Source organism: Saccopteryx leptura, chromosome X (assembly GCF_036850995.1).
Source record: "Saccopteryx leptura isolate mSacLep1 chromosome X, mSacLep1_pri_phased_curated, whole genome shotgun sequence".
NCBI classification, from domain to species: Eukaryota; Metazoa; Chordata; class Mammalia; order Chiroptera; family Emballonuridae; genus Saccopteryx; species Saccopteryx leptura.
The window spans coordinates 96,204,418-96,225,458 of NC_089516.1; the positions used below are offsets into that span (position 1 = coordinate 96,204,418).

Below are 21,041 nucleotides of genomic sequence, written 5' to 3' on the forward strand. Positions count from 1 at the left end.
AAAGTGGTCTAATCATTTGCTATTGTGGTCTAATCATTATCTTTCATAAAGACAAGGGAAAATATAGCTCAAGTAACTGTCCAGTGTGGTAGAAAAAAAATAGTCTTTAAAACAATGTAGATCTGATATTGATAATTAGCAGGTGATAATTAGTAAGTTTTAGCTCTCTGGTAATTTTATCACTTGAAAATTTGTAGCTAATAATACGTATCCTTCTAGGCTTTTGTTAAGTTAAAGGAGATAATAAATGAAAATAATTTGGCATAGAGTAGTTATAATTCCATTATCTGTTAATTGTCTTTCACTTTTTTCTAGTATTACACAATGAAATAGTGAAAAGCTAGGAATAAAATCTAGGACTGCATTTTTCAGAAAAGTAAATTCTATCAGGTTAGACAATCTTTTTGATGATTGCATTTGACCTAACTACTTGTTGGTTAAAATGTTTTTGCCCCCATTTCTAGCTGGTCCTACACATTGATACTACCAACATGGAATAATTTGAATGATTCCATGAGTCTAATGCATCAAATTGTTGAAAGAAAGACAAAAACACATTATCAGCTGTCACTACATTAAGATATTTATTTGGAACACTAACTACATAAGGCAACATGAAAACAGTTAAGGGAAGGTGAAGTTAAATACCAAATAAGTTTTACTTGTTGTGGAAAGTAAAGAGTTAATCATATTTTATTTTTATTAACCTATTATTTAATTAATAAACCATGATTAGATATTTTGGAATAAATCTAGATCTATCACTGAAAAAACTGTCAAAAGCGTCAAGTTTGCCTTTAGCATTCTCAAGATGTCCTTTCAGTGCTCCATCTTATAATTTCATCTGTTTAATGTGCTGGACTCTTGAGAGGATTTAATTATAATCACTCCCACTGTTCACTAAATTTCTTGACTAACTGATTAAAAGTTATGACTAATGCAGTTTATACAATCTCTATAAGGAGGGGATAGAAAGATTTTTCTCCTTGGGCAGCAGCTAATAAAAAAAGGGCAGATATTTGTAGATGAGGACCTTGTTCTTTGGTTTTCAAGTCATAATACATACATAGGAAGTTGAGCAAATAGTAAAGCTCTTGAATTATTGAATCTTATTGACTATTCTGTGAAATAAATGATTACATAAAGTCAAGAGATTATCTGTCCTTTTTCATATAAATACTCATGGATCTTGCTAATGATCAATTAGATCATCCAGCCATTTTCTATAACATAGATAAAGCACATGCTACAAATTTCCCTAAAAGAATCTGGTTACACCTTAAAGAGGAAGAGAATGGAATTAATTCCAAAAATATATTTAAATATATTTTATTAAAACCTGAAATATACTAATTTGAATACTTTTAGTAAGAGTACCTGTTTCCATTCATCTTTCTGTGCATCATATGACTCAACAGTATTCAAATAAGTATGTCCATCATATCCTCCGACCACAAAGAGTTTGTCTCCTAAAGCACATACAGCAACAGCATCTCGAGGAACACTCAGAGGAGCCACAGTTGACCATGAATCATTTTTTGGATCATACCTTAAGAGGTTTAGGAATACAATTGAGAGGGAAAGTCGAATAGTGTTAAAATAAAAAATAATAAGCTTTAATAAAATGTATATTTATCTTATATAAAGAATTAAAATACCTTAAAATATCAAGTATAGTTTGACTGATAAATGTAAAAGATAAGTACAGGACAAAATTATCTTCAGCCACCAGAGGGCACTCAAAGCATTATCAAAAATATATTTTCTTTCCAAGATACCTTGCATTTCTTTGGTTGGTACTCAAATTCTCTATGAAAAAAATTCACTTATTAGCATCTTATCATTATGCGGAAAGTGCCTCCTTTCTCATTTATTAAGCTGTTGGAGAGCTTTTGTTTTTCTTTTAATCTCTTTACATCATAGTTATACATGAGATGCCTGATCCTGTTTAACTGAGAGCTCACATTTTAAGTAAATTTGAATAAAATTACTTTTTAGTTTTATAGAATGTCATATTCTGGTTTTAATATTGTTTGTGGTTAGTTAAAGTGAACTTAGCCTTATTCTATATGTTCCCTTTGTGAGAGTTCTTACTGATGTCTGCAGGAGTCTAGGATTTTCCCATTTGAATCTATATTGAACTCTTTATCCCCAAACCTTTCTCTAAAAAAATGAAAGTTAATTCAGTAAGTAATATTAATTAAAATCTTCTCCAGGAATTCTGTCATAGAATTTGAAGCTTACATAAAAATACATAATATTAAAATCTAAGTGAGGTGATTAATAAAAGAAAATTCACATAATTACACATGGAAATACTCTCTGATTTTATATTGGCCTATTTGTAAAATGCAATAATAAAGATTTATTTTACAAAAGAGACATTATTAGCCTCTACTAATTTCTCTATATTTCTATTACTCCTCAATTTATGTTTATAATCTCTTTAATTATATTTTAAATCATCTGGTTCTAGTTTCCATTAGATCTTGGTCTCATATCTAGTAATATTTTTAAATAATGTCTGAGATCATCAATAATTAAGATAACTTCAATATCCAGTGCATATAGAATGTCACATAGCATATCTCATTAAATTCTGATGTTACAATAAAACCCTGAACCAGAAAATGCATAGCTGTATGCTTTACTTAAGGTGAATTTTCAACACAATTGCTGTTTGTTGTACTCTGAAGCTGCAGTCAGTATCAGAGTACACACGTGTGTAAATGGTGAACCAAGACTCATTTAAAGATTTACTTAGAGATCTGCAACCAAAACCTAAAGCTGCCATGCATGTGCATTTTATTTTTTTTATCCACATTATAGAAATAGTAACCTTTTGCCCAACCATCATAGTTTTATGTGATAGTTTTAGAAACATTTTATTTGAATGATTATCTTAATTGAATGAGATGCCTAGGTACTGGATAGGCCAACAATATCTGATTCCACAGAATGAACACTGTTGACTGACTTTCTACTGAGAAGCTTATTTTATATCTCTATAAGTGTAGAATTTAAGTTATAGGAAACTGAGCTTTCTTGTGATTCTTGTACATAATAATACAAATAAATTTTATTTATAGAGCTAGGATTAGTTTCCACCATGTAGAAATGGTGACTTTCAAGTTCTATATTTTATTGTTGATGTTAACTACCTTTGCATCTATTAACAATTTTTTCAGTATTCTTAATCTTTATTTTGTTTCTTTCAACACTGTGTTGGACCCAGTTTTATCATTTTATGTGTTATCTCATTAATTCATGAATCATATATATTCTTTGACATGCTAATTTCATATTTGTGTGAAGATCATAATTATATAATTTTTGGAAATTTAACATTATCCATTCTCTCACGGTATTTTCATGGAAAATAACGGGATAATGGTGATAACAACATAATACTGATTACAGAAATGATAGAAACAAAAACAATACCAGCAACTAACTTTTAATCAGGACTTAATATGTTCCAAGAAATATGCTAAGTGCATTAATATTTATTATATTGTACCTTATGACGATGATACTATAATATTATCACTTTTCACATGAGGAAACTGATGTTTAGAGCTATAAAGTTACTAGGTCAAGATCAGATAAGTTGTATATAGTAGACCTGGGATTTGAATTCAGTTATGTCTGACTCTAAATCAAGTGCTTTTAATTACTATATAATTAAAAAAATTACTATACATTAAAAAATTTAAGTGTATGTGAATTTTTTAAAAAATTGGTATATATAGAAATGCAATTATGTCACTAGCTAAGGTTAAACACTTATTATTAAATATGTTTATAAATATTTAATTTTGTAGTTTGCACTATGAACTTCTTTTTATATAAAAATATAGACTAATTTTATATTTTTCTAGATGTATATGTAAATGTCTATTTAAATTGGTATAGACATTTCAAGCCATTTTAAAGCTAATTTTATTGTGAACGCTATACAGTGCTAAAATGCATCCCAATTCCTTTCTCCTTTAGGTCTTATCACAGAATTCTACAATTTCATGTGTGCACAAAGGAAAGCTAGGAAAATGCTGCCATAATAATGGGAGGGAAGATGGTGATTTAATTAAAGTATTTTATGTTTTATAGATTATTTCCCTTGTGAAATGTACACTTATTGGACCAAACTTGTTTCATAGTTCCACACATTGAGATACAAAGAACCAATAAATGCAACACAAGTTATGCCAGTAAGAGTCAACAAGAAGCTCCCAAAACTACAATGGGAAAAAAAGCATAGATTGAGGTATACCACAGAGAAGATCTCTTACTATTTTGGATTCATTACAAGAAAATTACTATTATAAATAGGCCGTAAAGTATTTCTCTCTGACTTTATATCAATATTTATACAATGTAACTTTTAATTCAGATGAAGTTTTTATAAAGTCAGGTTTCATTTTTATAGTAAAAATCCTTCCTGAGTTCTTACTACATATCATTTTGTACAATATTGTGTTTACACAAAATTCTTTTAGGTAACTTTTAATGTTTCTGCAAAGGACAATATGAATTCTCCATATCAATATCACTCTGTAACCTCCACCTCCTATAAGTTTATCACTCCAATAATTTTAGTGTTAATAGAAAGTTAAGATAACATACATATTTGTACATGGATTTGTTTGACTTTTGATCAAATCAAATTTTCCCAAATGTAATAATTCCTGATAGTGTTTGTTTAACTTATAGTAAGTGATTTAGTATTGTCTATCATCAACAGTTTTATAAAAAGAAGGCTGTAGTTATTATTAGGTAGAGAAGCATAAATATTTTTATAAGCTTAAAACTTAAATTTGGCCCTGGCAGGTTGGCTCAGTGGTAGAGCACTGGCACAGTGTGTGGATGTCCTGGTTTCGATTTCCTGTCAGGGCACACAGGATAAGTGCCCATTTGCTTTTCCACCACCCTTCTTGCTTCTCTCATTCTCTCTCGCTTCCCATCTCCTCCTGCAGCCACTGCTCCATTAGAGGAAGTTGGCCTGGAGCACTGAGGATGGCTTCATGGCTTCCGTCTCAGGTGCAAATAAGAGCTCAGTTGCTGAGCAATGGAGCAAAGCCCCAGATGAGTAGAGCATCGCCTCATGTGGGCATGCTAAGTGGACACCAATGGGGGCACATGCAGGAGTCTCTTTCTGCCTTCCCTCCTGTCACTAAATTAAAAAAAATTGAATTAAATGCCCAAAGGCCATTACTAAAAATTAAAAATATACTTACCTTTTTTATAAATACAAGTATGAGTTTTGTGTGTATATATACATTTTCTGAGAGGTGGGCTTGTACTTAATATTTTGTGAACTGTGTGATGTCTATCATTTTTGTGATCTAAAGAAAGTGTCAATAAATTATCTAGTTAAATCAAAATTTCAATAGAATCTATTCTTTTTTTTTTTTTTTTTTGTATTTTTCTGAAGCTGGAAACGGGGAGAGACAGTCAGACAGACTCCCGCATGCGCCTGACCGGGATCCACCCGGCACGCCCACCAAAGGCGACACTCTGCCCACCAGGAGGGCATCAATCTGCCGCGACCAGAGCCACTCTAGCGCCTGGGGCAGAGGCCAAGGAGCCATCCCCAGCGCCCGGGCCATCTTTTGCTCCAATGGAGCCTCGGCTGCGGGAGGGGAAGAGAGAGACAGAGAGGAAGGAGGGGGGGTGTGGAGAAGCAAATGGGCGCTTCTCCTATGTGCCCTGGCCGGGAATCGAACCTGGGTCCCCCGCACGCCAGGCCGACGCTCTACCACTGAGCCAACCAGCCAGGGCCTAGAATCTGTTCTTTTCACAACTTTTTACAGTAAATTTTTAACACATGTTGAGTATATTTCACTTTGGTCTTTCTAAAAGAGAAAGAGGATTCCTCTTAGTTAAACACACACAAACACATAAATGGAGAATAAATGTTTGAAATTTAAAATGCATGATGAAATTCTGTACCAAACAAAATAAAGATTTTTAGTCTGAGTTTTATTATGTCAATTGTTGTGAGTGTAATATAAGTGATCTTTTGGTTTAATACTGAAATCAAAAGTCAAATATGATTGCTTTCCAAACCTTTACATACTCCATTCATATAAAAAATATCATTTTTCTACTATTTGTTTGTCATTTAACCAGATAGGGATTCAACTTCTATTTTTGTATGGTGAATAAAAATGTCCTAGACTTTCAAAGTATTTTTCATTTTGTAATTATATTTAATTTTATTATTGTGCTTCTAGATATAAAAAAAGAGAATAGTGGTTTCTGCTTTAAATTTTAACTACACAGGCAACTTAATGTGATTTTCATAAGGTTATTATCTTGTTTTCAATGTTGCATCACTTGGAAGTGATGTTCTCAAAATGATAGACTAGGAAACTCTAGCACCTCAGTCTACAAATAAATAAATACATACATACATACATACAAACAAATGGATACTGACTAAAATGATTTATAGGGGTTCTCAAAATCATTCAAAGATCCATAGCAGCAAAATAAATGCATAGTCAAAAATAAGCTTCATTCAAATTAGTAAGAAATTTTATGACTTTATTTGTCTTTGCCGCACTCCCTCCTGGCAAAGCATGGCATAGATTGGAGAAATCAGTAGCTCTGCCCCAGTTTCTTTGAACCAGAGAGAAAAGAGCAGATTTAAAATGCAACAATCTAAACTGTCTTGTGTCGCCTAAGGAATTATTCTCTGTGTCACTTAATTTACATCTCAGGCAGTCCAAAGTGACAAAGCTCATAGATCTCAGGCTAAGAAAAACCATGGATGTAGTACACATGACTCATGGAAGTCATCAGGAGATTACAGATGCATAGACACCTGGAACAAGAGATTTCTGATTGGAGAAACAGCAAGGCTGAGATTGTTAAGTAAATTAAGACATTTAAAAGCAGATATGTACACAGAGAATTGAAACAAACACAACCCCAGGAAACACACAAGTCCAGAAAATTCCTGAGAAGGTCTCAAGTCTTCATATTGGACTGATCCCAGGCATGACCTATTAATTGTTGATGATCTCTGCATGCATAGAGCCAATCTGCAAAAACTGGGAGACGTATTTTTGTTTTATTTCAAATGCTCAATTTTAACAAGAGATCTCAAAGTATACAAAAAATAAGAAAACAATTTTCATTCAGAAGAACAAAATAAATGTCAAGAAACCATCCCTTTAGAAACATAGGCATCTGACTTAGAAGATAAAGACAGTAAGACAACTGTCTTATATGTATATGCTTAAAAAGCTAAAACGAAAACAGAATACTTAAGGAAATCAAGAAAATAAACAAAATTAGAATGTCAAAAAATATATATTATAAAGAGGAACCAAGCAGAAATTCTGAGACTGAAAAATTAAATGTTTGAATTGAAAAATTCACCAGAGGGATTTATTAAGAGACTCAGTCAGGCAGAAGGAAGTAGGTAAACTTGAATTCAAGGCATTTGCAATGATCAGGTCTGAGGAGCAAACAGAATGAAGAAAAGTGCACAGTCTAAGTGATTTCTGAGAAAAAGAACTGAATCAATATACATAGTTTGGGATTCCAAAAAGAAGAAGAGACATAGAGAAAGGGAAAGAAATAATATTTGAAGAAATCATAGCTGAAAACTCTTCAAATTTGAAGAAAGCATGGATTACAAACCCCAAAATCTCAGTGAACTTCAGGTAAGTCAAACCTAAAGTGACCTCCACTGAGAAAGTATAATCAAATTGTTGAACATCAAAGACAAAGAGACCATTTCTAAGCAGCAAGTGAAAAGCAATTTGTGACATACAAGGGACACTCAATAATATTATTATCAAATTTCTCAGCAAAGGACAGAAGGCAGTGGAATAATATACTACAATATATTTAAATTGCTGGAAGACAACCCCTATGAACTGAGAATTCCATTACCAGCAAAACTGTCCTTCAAAAAGGAGGGAGAAATTAAGGCATTCTTGGGAAAACAATAAGTAAAGAAGTTCATTACTGGTAGATTTGTCCTACAAGATATCTTAAAAAGAGTATAAAAGGAGTAAAGTTGCTATAAATAACACTAGATGGTACCTCAAAGTCATACAAATTTATAAATTTCTCTGCTAAAGGTAAGTACATGGACAAATACAAAAATCTAGTTAATTTGGGTTTACATATCTATTTTTTTGTTCTTCTATAGGCCTTAAAAGACAAAAACATGAAAATAATTATAAAACTATATAAATGATTACACAATATATAAATACATAATTTGTGATATCAGTAACATTAAGTAGGGGAGAGGATAAAGCTGTAAGAATAGAGTATTTTTATGCAATTAAAATTAAGTTGATATGAACTTAAAATAATTTGGAAAACTCAAGATGTTATATGTAATCCTCACGGTAACCACAAAAGAAATAATTATAGAACACACAAAAAGTAAATTGAGAAAGGAACCAAAGCTCAATTCAAATAAAAAAAAAACTAATAAAAGCGAGAAGAGGGGGCTAAATAACAAAATACATTTAAGGCGTATGAAAAGAAATAACAAAATGGCAATATAAGTTCTTCTCAATAATCACTGTAAATGTAAATGAATTAAACTGCTTATCAAAAGGAATATTTTGGCAGAATGGCTAAAAAAGAATATTGAACTGTATACTGTTTACAAGAGACATTTTAGATTTAGGGAAACATATGTCAAAAGTAAAAAGATGAAAAAAAAATATTCCATACAAATAGTAACCAAAAGTGAGGAGGTATGACTATATACATGTCATATAAAATAGGCTTTAAAATGAAAAGTGTTACATGAGAAAAGAAGCATGTCATATAATGATAAAAAGGAAAAGGTAAAATAATATAGAATATATAACAATTATAAACATAAGAAGACTAAATACCACAGTTCCTAAATATATGAAGCGAATATTGACAGAATTGGAGGGAGAAAGCTCTACAGTAACTGAATATGCTCAATTTCTCACCTTCGATAATGAATACAAGGCCCTGGCTGGTTGGCTCAGTGGTAGGGCATTGTCCTGGCATGTGGAAGTCCTGGGTTCGATTACCAGCCAGGGCACACAGGAGAAGCACCCATCTGCTTCTCCACCCCTCCCCCTCTCCTTCCTCTCTGTCTCTCTCTTCCCCTCCCACCGGCAAGGCTCCATTGGAGCAAAGTTGGCCGGAGCACTGAGGATGACTCCATAGCCTCCGCCTCAGGAACTAGAATGGCTCCGGTTCCAATGGAGCATTGCCCCAGATGGGCAGAGCATCATCCCCTAGTGGGCATGCCAGTGGTTCCCGGTAGGGCACATGTGGGAGTCTGTCTGTCTGCCTCCCTGCTTCTCACTTCAGGAAAAGTACAAAAAAAAAATGAATAGAGTAAACAGAAAGAAAAATCCGTAAGTACAGCAAAGATTTGAAGAACATTGTAGACTAACTGGACCTAAAATATAGATATAAAATATTGTACCCCCAAAATACAGAGCACACATTTTTCTCAAGTAAACAACAAAAAATATTTTCTAAGATAGACCATGTGGTAGGCTGCAAAGCAAATCTTAATAAATTTAAAAAGGTTGAAAACATGCAAAATTTTTTACAATGGAATTAAATTTTAAATCAACAACAAAATGAAAACTAGAGTATCTACAAATATATAGAAAGGAAAGAAAACATATTTAAACAAATAATCCTTTTGGTTGTGCTTTTTCCTTGACCAGAAATCTCCTCCATTCATTTGTGGGCTTACAAAATGCAAATTCTATTTTGTGAATTTCTTTTTCGGACACCATCCCACACTGATCTCTGTCTTCTGAATTCTGATAATTTTGCTGACTATAAATTTGTCATTTGGACTTTGTTAATATTATTTTACTATTATATTTGAATATACATTTTCTATCTTGAAGAGGAATGTAAATGTTATAACTACAAAGTCATATGACTGACTTCTTTTAAAAAAACATATTATACTTTTTTTCTTTTAAATGAATGTCTCCACACAAAGAGTTACCTATGTGAAATTAAATACTTAATGCAATAAACTCATTGTTCAGAATATATTAATACCTCCCTTAGGAAATTATTTCTGTATGTTATGTGGTAGTAAATCTTTGTCCTTTGATGATGGATTTGATTTTTTAAACAGTAAAGTTTTTGTATTTGAGCTGGTAAATAAGTAGAGTGATCTAGGTTGGCATACAATTTCTTTATTCTTATATTTATTTTTGTCTCATTATTTTATAGAGTATCAAACAAATATATTATTTTTATATATTCTTTGTGGTGGATCTAAAGCACATAAGAAAGAATATTTTTTCAAAATATTTTTTAGCTTAAAATAAGTGTGCAATTTATCAAGGGATTGATCTCTTGAAAGAATTAACATTTATTAAGGAAACTACTTTTTGGAAGCCTAAAAATATTTCTCATTTCTAAAAAAATAACCATAAACACATACATAAATAAGTAGAAACATTTTACCGTTCTACACAGTCAGAAAGCCTGGAGCAATGGTTAGAAGCAGGGGCATCATGACCCCCCACAACAAATAAAAATCCATTGTATGTTGCAACTCCCACACCTCCACGTCTTTTGGACATTGGAGCACATAGACTCCATTTGTTAGTGTGTGGGTCAAAGTATTCCATTGATTTGAGGCAGGAACTTCCATCACGTCCACCAATTGCATATAGCCTAAAAATAAAAATAAAAAGAATGTGTGTGTGTACCACACATATATAATTTCCAATTTGTGCCTAGAATGAAAGGGAAGGAACCTTGAACAAAGCATTTTAAGTTTCTGATTACTTTACTCCCTTTGTATATTTTAGCAGGCAGCTTGAGTTTGTGAATGGGAGGCACTTGTTGAGTTATACCCTAATCCAAAACATTTCATCATTTTTGTGAAAGTTACTTTGACACAATAAGTTAAAAGATCCCATGGGAAATTGTGTACAGAAAATGAAAGAATATTGAAAACACTGGCAATATATATCAATCATAACTCATTAAAAACTGGAAATTTAAAAAAGAAAAAAGAATGCTTTCAAACACGGACTCCAACGACCCTATAATTTTAGCTAGGTTCAATGGCCTAGCATTAGAATTCCTGTTGTTTTTATTAACTATTTAGTTAAAATATATATATACACATTTGTTACTAGGAATGTGTTAATTTGATAAATGAGTAAGGGGATAGAATAGAACTTAGAAAGCAGATTTTTTCTTAGAAAGATATATTGGCTATGACAATTCTCCCATTAACTTTAAAATGTCAATTCTATTGATGAGCAATATTTTAATCTAATTTAAATTTAATCTCTGCATCAATAGAGAAGATAAATATTTACTAAGCCAAACATCAATACTGCCATTCATGTTGAGTTATGAACAATAGAAAGTCAGCAAAACAAAGTTAAAATAGCCAAATTTGATTATTTCACCCTGTTCTCTAATAATAGTTAGAGGTAGGAGATTATAACGGAGTGACCTGATAATCATTCAGGTCAGTCCACAGATAACAGATTTCAGAGTATGTTAAGCTCTAAGACATTATAAGACTAAGTCTCCTAACAATAGACATTTCCCTCTTTTTCTTCCATGAGGTACTAAAATCCATCTGTGCTGAAAATTCTACTGAGCCCATTTAAGTGATAAAGTATTGGTTTGATGGATAGTCAATACAGATACACAGGCTGTCTTGTTATTGAACCATCCTATTGTCAGAATTTCTCATCATTCAAGTCTCTCCTATATACTGGTCCTTTCCTCCAAAGGTGCCTTGTCAGAAAGCACATGTAATTAACTGAAATTACCAATTCAAGCTCTTAGCAACCTTAACTTCACTGGATTTTAATACGTTAGCTTGTTCTTACAGACAAGTGATTAAGAAGCAGGAAGATGTAGAAAGATAGAACTAGATGTAATTCTAGAATTGGGAACCCTAAATATTCGAGAGAGAGTGTGGTAAGCAACAACAGCAGCAACAAAAAACAAAAATCAAAACCTTGCCCTATTACGAAGACAAGCCAAAGTTTTGCTAAGTCAAGATTAAGTTATAATAAGTACAATCTTCTTGAGGGTAAAAGTTGGTCTGGTTTGAATGTGGAAGTGATTCTCAAATTTAATGCACACACAAGTCACTTGAGGATCGTGTTCAAATGCCAATATAATTCAAATGGTTTAGCATGGGGTTAGGGTTCAGCATTTTAAAATAGATCTCTGGTAATGCTGATGCTCCTGGTCCCAAGAACACAAATAAATAGCAAAGGACTACAGAATATTTAATTAAACATTCCAGACAAGTATTTCCATCAGAATGAAGAAAGGGTTCCAACAAAGGTCTTTTATTATTGATAACTAAAGTATTCTGGTAATTGGGAATGTTTATTTATTGATGGATCTCATCATTAAATTGCCGTAGCACATGACCTAGGAGAAAAGACCATGCACATTTTGGTTTACTTACTTGTTGTTCAATGCAACAACACCAACTGTGCTTCTAGGTGTTGACATACTGGCCACATAATTCCACTGACGTCCTTCAGGGTCCCATCTTTCTACAGTGTTTAGATAACTCCATCCATCATGACCACCAACAGCATACATTGGTCCTTCAAGTGTGGCTACACCTAAAAGATAATAATAGCATGAGGGCTCATGTAGGTATAACACATATAATAGATACTGTTTCATTATACAAGCAATTCATGCTTAAAAATTTTTTGTTTCTTAAATAATTTTGTGCACACATGAATAATTTACTGATCTTGATATGAAACTAAATAAGGTCTTTTAATCCTAGGAAATTTTAAGGCATAGTCACCATTATCATGGAAAGACACCATTGTTGTAATACTGAAGTCAAAGGAGATACTGGTTCCCATCAGTTAATTAAACAGACAGGGTTTTGAGGCATAATTAGACATTTGTTCTATTAGATACTATAAATATCCCCTTTCTAACTGTTTTTGATTTGCTCTGGGAATACACAAAATTGTTTTCCCCACACACACCTTTTTTTTTTTTTTTTTTTTTTTTCCATTTTTCTGAAGCTGGAAACAGGGAGAGACAGTCAGACAGACTCCCGCATGCGCCCGACCGGGATCCACCCGGCACGCCCACCATGGGGCGGCACTCTGCCCACCAGGGGGCGATGCTCTGCCCATCCTGGGCGTCGCCATATTGCGACCAGAGCCACTCTAGTTCCTGGGGCAGAGGCCGAGGAGCCATCCTCAGCGCCCGGGCCATCTTTGCTCCAATGGAGCCTTGGCTGCGGGAGGGGAAGAGAGAGACAGAGAGGAAAGCGCGGCGGAGGGGTGGAGAAGCAAATGGGCGCTTCTCCTGTGTGCCCTGGCCGGGAATCGAACCCGGGCCCTGCACGCTAGGCCGACGCTCTACCACTGAGCCAACCGGCCAGGGCCACCTTTTTTTTTTTTTACCATCTCAGTGATCCTCTCAGGTATACCTTCGTTATATCTCCTAACTCTTTACTAAAATCAATAGATTTTCAAATTTGTTCTGATTTCTCTGTAAGATACATTTTCAAAGCTATGTCTATGGATCACTGACACAACTGAGCTGAATATAATTAATATAGTTTACTATTTACCACTTGACATAGACCATTTGTCAGATTAATTTGGGGCAAATGATACCAGACCTGGATCTGCCACTTTTTAGATGAGTTTTTAGTAAAACTTAGTTGTTAAAACAAACAAACAAACAAAAAGTGAAAACAACAAAAAAAGAAAATTATTCTGTTTCTTAAGAAACAGATTTCATAATATTAAAAATGTATGAAGGCTGGCATGAACAAAGATGTACCCTGACTGATATTCAGTAGCATCAAAGGTCCCCACTATTCCTGAAGTCTTCATTTTTTGTAACCTCTGGCTTATATATAACATAGAGCAGCTCTCAACCAAAGTGAGAGCTAAATATTTTATAAATATCCTTGTCTTGGATATGCATAATAATGCTTTTTCTGAAATATAGATTTGCCTATTATATGAAGGCATGTGATTCAGCTACCTAGAAACAATTATCTCCATCCATCAAGGGCTCTTTTCTCTAAATTGAATTTAAAAAACTTTATTGTACTTTTGTGCTCCTGAATAATGTATTTCTACTAAAGGTTTTTATCCTTTTTAAAATACCAGTGGGAAGGAGGTAGGATTAACAAGTATGACATCTAAAACAAGAAAAGAGTGTAAAAGATTTTTACCATTTGCTTAAGCTTTTCACGATTTTGGAGACATTTTGACAAAAGGATTTGTTATATCCAAATAATATGCAGCCTGACCAGGCGGTGGCGCAGTAGTTGGAGCATCAGACTGGGATGCGGAGGACCCAGGTTCAAGACCCCGAGGTTGCCAGCTTGAGCCTGGGCTCATCTGGTTTGAAAAAAGCTCACCAGCTTGGACCCGAGGTCACTGGCTCGAGCAAGAGGTCACTCGGTCTGCTGAAGGCCCACGGTCAAGGCACATATGAGAAAGCAATCAATGAACAACTAAGGTGTCGCAACGAAAAACTGATGATTGATGCTTCTCATCTCTCTCCATTCCTGTCTGTCTGTCCCTAACTATCCCTCTTTCTGACTCTCTCTGTCTCTGTAAAAAACAAACGGAAAAAAACAAACAAACAAAACAAAACAAACAAACAAAAACAACCAGTAAATAATATGCAGCTGAATTTAAATTTTAAATAGCTCTACTAACTATACATTCTTTAGAAACCACATAATTTTAAGCTCTCACCTAAGCCGTGCCGATGTGTTGACATGGGAGGCATCACAGTCCAGATTTTCCCAACTGGATTAAAACATTCTACAGTGTTCAAAGTTTTTAAACCATCTCTGCCTCCCACTACATAGAGTTTATTATCAATAACTGCAACTCCAAACTGAAGCCTCCGGCCACTCATGGTGCCAATATGTAGCCAGCTATTGGTCCTGAGGTCATATTTTTCAATTGTAGTGGTACCTGTTAGAAGGATTTTGAACAATGGTAAAAACCAATTTTATAAAAATAACATTAACTGCCATCATTCACATTATATTTATATACCTATAATTTATATCATAAAATCTGTCATTGAAATTTTAATTAAAGTACTTCAGACAATTCTCCAACCTGGCATACAATGCAAGGGTAATGTTTTACTATTCCTGGATTCAAATGAAAGAGTAAGACTAGAATAGTTTACTTAATATGTATTGTTTATATACTCATAATGACTTCTATGGCTATATTATGCTGCTAGAACTACTCTACAGGTGTCAAACATGGTACTTTACCAAAAAAAAAAAAAAACCTTAGAATTTATTATTGATGGTCTACACATCCATTATGGTTTAAATTACCTATGACCATTCAATATATTAATTTATGTACTGTTATTCCGTTTGGTGTGTGCATCTGTGTGTTGATTTAAAATATTTATGACCAAAGAAAGAAGAAGGAAAATTTCTTTTAAATGGGTCTTTGTTGTTCATTCACACAATATTTAATGATGGTAACAAAAATAATTATAATTAAGAATATTATAATTTATAAAAATTAAAATATAATTATGGGGTACTATCTCCTTTATTGGTTACTCAATTACTGGAATATCAAATTTACTACTATAGTATACCGTCACTACTACTACAGTAAATTGTCACTAATTCATAATAAATTGTCATTTTTATAGGCAATAACATTTTACCAGTCATTCACATTAGCTGCTGATATTTTGTAGTAAAAGTTGATTTTGCACAACAGGGACTTTTCTGACTAAACACCAAGATGGGAAATAAAAGAATTACTTTTTACATGTGTAATGTACCTAAGACAGCTTGTAATAAGTTTAGGAAATTTCATCCCAATTTTACAAAGCCAACTTCATAGACTATAAAGTTTCATAGATAATAAAAAAACACACAGACTGACTTTTCAGTTTTGTTTCTCTAATGGCCAATTTATGGAGAATATATAGTCCATTAGTTACACTGAGAATAATAGACCTAGCATCTGAAACATATTCACTGCCAATTATAAGCTTATGGTATGGGGTCATATCAAGTCAAAATTCAAGCCGATTATATATTCTATGTATCATTGCTTTTGAGAGTTTTTCTGTATACATTGCATTAGTGGAAACAATGTTTGTTTCTTTTCTCTAATTCTAAATATATATTGGTAAATAGTGTAGTATAAGTATTTCTGTCTCAAGAGTTTTAATGTTTAAAATAAAACAAAAATACAGGTATTGATTTACTCTTTCTCTTTAATTCTTGCATCTTTCACTGACAACATATATTTGTCTAAATTGCTTTATGGAATACAGAGACTGCTGACAAGTCAAATAACACTATTTATCAAAATATCGTTTTTACATTATATAAGGTCTACCAGAAAGTTCTGTCCATTTTTGGAATAAAACAAAATACAAATTTTTCTTACCGTCAATAAACTTTATTAAATAATATAATTGCCATTATTATTAATGATTTCTTGCCAGCGTGAGGGCAATTTGTATATCCCATTTTTGAAAAATGTTTTATCTTTTGATGCGAAAAATTGAACCAGTGCTTGTTTGATATCTTCTTCATTTTTTAATTTTTTGCCCTTCAAAAAATTTTGTAAAGACAAAAACAAGTGATAGTCGGAGGGTGCTAAGTCCAGGGAATATGGTGGATGTGACAAATATGCTTCTGTAGCATTTCTTCCTTGTTGAAATTTGTAAAAATTACAATGGCATACATGAACTTTATCAGTAGCCATGGGTACACTATCGCTTCACACATAAGACTAACGTGAATCAACTTTGTTTTAGTTAATTTGCTACGTCAGTATGTATACATTAAGTGATAAAAATAGAGGCACACACGCGCCAAATAAACATGTGCTTACGTGTCGAAACTTGTGATAGAAACGGACAGAACTTTCCAGTAGACCTTATATATTGCTGGATTATACAGTACTGTTAAAATTGGAATATCTACAAACAAGCTCACAGCTACTACTTTCATTCTGTCAACCAATTTTCTCTGTATATTTTCATCTTTCCATTTTCTCGTTGTATTCTTCCTAAATGTCTTCCTTCCTATTCTCTCCTTCTTATTTTAACTTTTTATTTCAAACTCTTTACATTAGTGGAATTTACCAGAGCCAATTTAAATCAAGAGATGAAGGTTAGGCTGCACTAATTATTAAGATTATATATATGATATTAATAGTGAAGTAACTAGGACATTGTACAAAGCTACATTAATCAACTGTACATAAAAGATTTAAACTGAAAGGATACAGAAGTTTGTTGTATGCCAGGATAATTTTTTTCTTGGCATTAGATTAAGTATAGCAGATATACTTACCCCATATTTCTTATTTGCATCTGCGAATGTATGTCACTGGTAGTTTTTTTGTTTTTGTTTTTGTCACTGGTAGTTTTGTATTTTAAATTATGGATTCCAAATTTCTTCAGCCCATTTTCTTACCTGCACTATTGTTCCAACTAATCAAAATGTAAATCCTTTAGCTAGCTTAATATGGTAGCTCTATACTTAATGATAACACTAATATTGTTTTCCTGATCTCTCTCTTAAAAACCCTCTTTATATTTTTTCTGTGTAAATTGAGCTTCTGACCAAAAGCATTACACATATTGTTTCTCAATTCATTTCTAAGCTACTAGTCAACCCTAATTTATGATTCATTCAAGAGGGAACAAAACCAACCAAATGTATTGTTGGGAACAAGATAGTTCCTGTAGTTGTAAATATATCTGATTTAGTGATTTCCTCAATCTATTTTTAAAATAATCTAAAAATGACTATACTCGCCTTTAATGTGTTCCCTGTTACACTGTCTCTCAGAAGTCATTGTTTTTTTTTTTGTTTGTTTTTTTTTTTTTTTTTTTTATATAATTTTATTTTTTTAATGGGGTGACATCAATAAATCAGGATACATATATTCAAAGATAACAAGTCCAGGTTATCTTGTCGTTCAATTATGTTGCATACCCACCACCCAAAGTCAGATTGTCCTCTGTCACCTTCTATCTTGTTTTCTTTGTGCCCCTCCCCACCCCCTATCCCTCTCCCATTCCCTCCTCCCCTCCGTATGGAATAATACAGTTCCTGGTTTTTTCTGATTTACTTATTTCGAGAAGTCATTGTTTTTAATAAACAAAACATTATTGAATACCTTGTATGTACAAAAGTCCAAAGTTTACCACTTGACAATTTAAAATTTTTTAATCTGTACTCATACAACTTTCTAATGACTCTTTTAATATACATAATAAAAATTATAGTTGACCCAAGTTATTTGTCTGATATCTATTTTTAACAAGTTATTCCAAGTCAATTGTATGAGTAAGAGAGGAAATTAAAGACTAAGGAAGTATTGTGTTTCCTTAACACCAGAAGGTGAAAGTTTAAAAAGTATCTTTAAAAAGAATAAAGAAAAAGACATTGTAAAAATAAGTATATAATATAAAATTTTTTTCGGTTTTCTGAAATAATGAGTACTGGTACATTTTTTAAGTGTAACACTAATTTATATAGATAAATGTTACCCCCTTAATGTTTTTGTTATATTTTGCTTTTTTATTTTATTTATTTATTTATTTATTTATTTATTTATTTATTTCTTCTTAAGTGTTCATCCTGGTTTTCCAATGGAGTGTAAGACCTGCGAAGAAAGGGGTCAGTTTTGTGGTTGTCTTTCCTCTTTCTGCTATAATAATGGCAGTATAGCAACTAGGAACATAGAATCTGAGTAAGAATTTCATTTGCAATATTTCTACCTAGCTGTCTTTGAGTCAGCTGTGTAAACTTAAAGAGACTTAGTTTCCTCATCTGTGAAATTAGGGTAATCAAATCTATCTTGCAGCACTATTGCGAAGATTAAAAATGATGTTTGCAAAATCCCAAAGATAAAGTGCCCAGAAATAGTAGTTTTTACTTGTGTGTGTGTGTGTGTGTGTGTGTGTGTGTGACAGAGACAGAGAGAGGGACAGTGACAGACATATAGGAAGGGAAGAGATTAGAAGCATCAATTCTTCGTTGCGGCACCTTAGTTGTTCATTGATTGCTTTCTCATATGTGCCTTGACCAGTGGGCTACAGCAGACCAAGTGACCCCTTGCTCAAGCTGGTGAGCCTTGCTCAATCCAGATGAACCCACGCTCAAGCTGACGACTTCAGTGTTTTGAACCTGGGTTCTCTCCGTCCCAGTCCAGCACTCTATCCACTGAGCCACTGCCTGGTGAGGAAGTTTTTACTATTATTGTAGTTGCCTTCAACTTCTCATAGAGCCTGTTAGGTCTCCATACACTAGGAATTCAAAGAATCTTAAAATAATGCCCTTACTTCCCTCCATATCAAAGTGTGGTAATGGAGTCATGGGATTATAGGCATATATTTTATTCATTTTTATTTTTATTTACTTTTTTTAGATTTTATTTATTCATTTTTAGAGAGAGAGAGTAGAGAGAAACAGCGAGAGAAAAGAGGAGGAGGAGAGGAGGAAAATGGCACAAGCTCCCGTATGTGCCTTTACCAGGCAAGCTCAGAGTTTTGAACTGGCAACCTCAGCATTCTAGGTCGATTCTTTATCCACTGTGCCACCACAGGTCAGGCCTATTTCACTCATTTTTAGAAACTGATAAGGAGTTATAGATACTTACTACTATTTATTTTATTTTTTAATTTATGTATAGTTAGCATACAATATTATTTTAGTTATATTAGTTTCAAGGTGTTTAATATCATGCTTTGACATTTTATAATTTAAAGCAGGGGTCCCCAAACTACAGCCCGCGGGCCGCATGCTGCCCCCTGAGGCCATTTATCCGGCCCCCACCGCACTTCCGGAAGGGGCACCTTTTTCACTGGTGGTCAGTGAGAGGAGCATAGTTCCCATTGAAATACTGGTCAGTTTGTTGATTTAAATTTACTTGTTCTTTATTTTAAATATTGTATTTCTTCCCATTTTGTTTTTGTACTTTAAAATAAGATATGTGCAGTGTGCATAGGGATTTGTTCATAGTTTTTTTTTTATAGTCCGGCCCTCCAATGGTCTAAGGGACAGTGAACTGGCCCCCTGTGTAAATAGTTTGGGGACCCCTGACTTAAAGTATGAGCACCCCATTAATTCTAGTAACAATCTGTCACTCTGTAACATCACAATATTATTGTCTATACTCCCTTTCACCTTTTTTACCTACCCCTCCTTTTTGGTAACTATTCTTTTGGTCTCTGTTTCTATGACTGTTTTTGTTTTGCTTTGTTTCTTCATTTGTTTTGATTTTTTTAGATTCTATTTATAAGTGAAACCATATAGTATTTTTCAATAAATCTGTCTGATTCATTATCATTTTTGTAACACATTCAGTTATGCAGTGTGATCCTAAACAGGGCCTGAAAGAGTAACAAAAATAGAAAATAAACAAAAAACAAACAAACACAAAATTTTCCATTTCTCACTTTGCAGGTAAGAATTCTTTTTTTAAAAAGTAGAAACTAAAGTTAACTATATTTGCATTTAGTACCCTTTAATTTAAGTATGAAACAAGACATATTTTAAAAGACTGTTATTATTCATTCTATTCCACAAAATGCATTAAAATATCAAGTTGTCAGATTTGAAATTAATTGTAGGATCTCATTGAATTTGTTATTTTCCAAAAAATCACTAGTTCTTTGAAGATACTCCAGTCTGACCAGGTGGTGGTGCTGTGGATAGAGCATTGGCCTGGGATGCTGAGGACCTAGGTTCGAAACCCTGAGGTCTCTGGCTTGAGCATGGTCTCACCCAGTTTGAGCACAGGGTCGCCAGCTTAAGTGTGGGACCACAGACATAACCCCATAGTCTCTGGCTTTAGCCTAAACGTTGCTGGCTTGAACAACAGGTCACTGGCTCAGCTGGAGTCCCCCAGTCAAGGCACATTTAACAAAGCAGTCCAGGAACAACTAAAGTGCCACAAGTATGAGTTGATGCTTCTTATCTCTCTCCCTTCCTGTGTGTGTCTCTCTCACAAAAAAAAAATAATAATAATAATTACTCTACT

General features: G+C 33.3%; 1 protein-coding gene across 3 annotated transcripts in view; it reads right to left on the reverse strand.

The window, feature by feature from the left end:
- KLHL4 (kelch like family member 4) overlaps positions 1–21,041 on the reverse strand; it is a 92,507-nt gene that overhangs the window by 3,456 nt on the left and 68,010 nt on the right. For 2 of the 3 annotated variants that reach the window (XM_066357112.1, XM_066357115.1), the window contains exons 7-10: positions 14,739–14,963; positions 12,449–12,611; positions 10,462–10,674; positions 1,378–1,549 (exon numbers count right to left, since the gene is read on the reverse strand). In XM_066357112.1, coding sequence (XP_066213209.1) covers positions 1,378–1,549; positions 10,462–10,674; positions 12,449–12,611; positions 14,739–14,963 — 773 coding nt within the window. Of the gene's footprint in view, positions 1–862; positions 864–1,377; positions 1,550–10,461; positions 10,675–12,448; positions 12,612–14,738; positions 14,964–21,041 lie in introns of all 3 variants that reach the window. The other variant, XM_066357116.1, reaches the window with a different exon arrangement.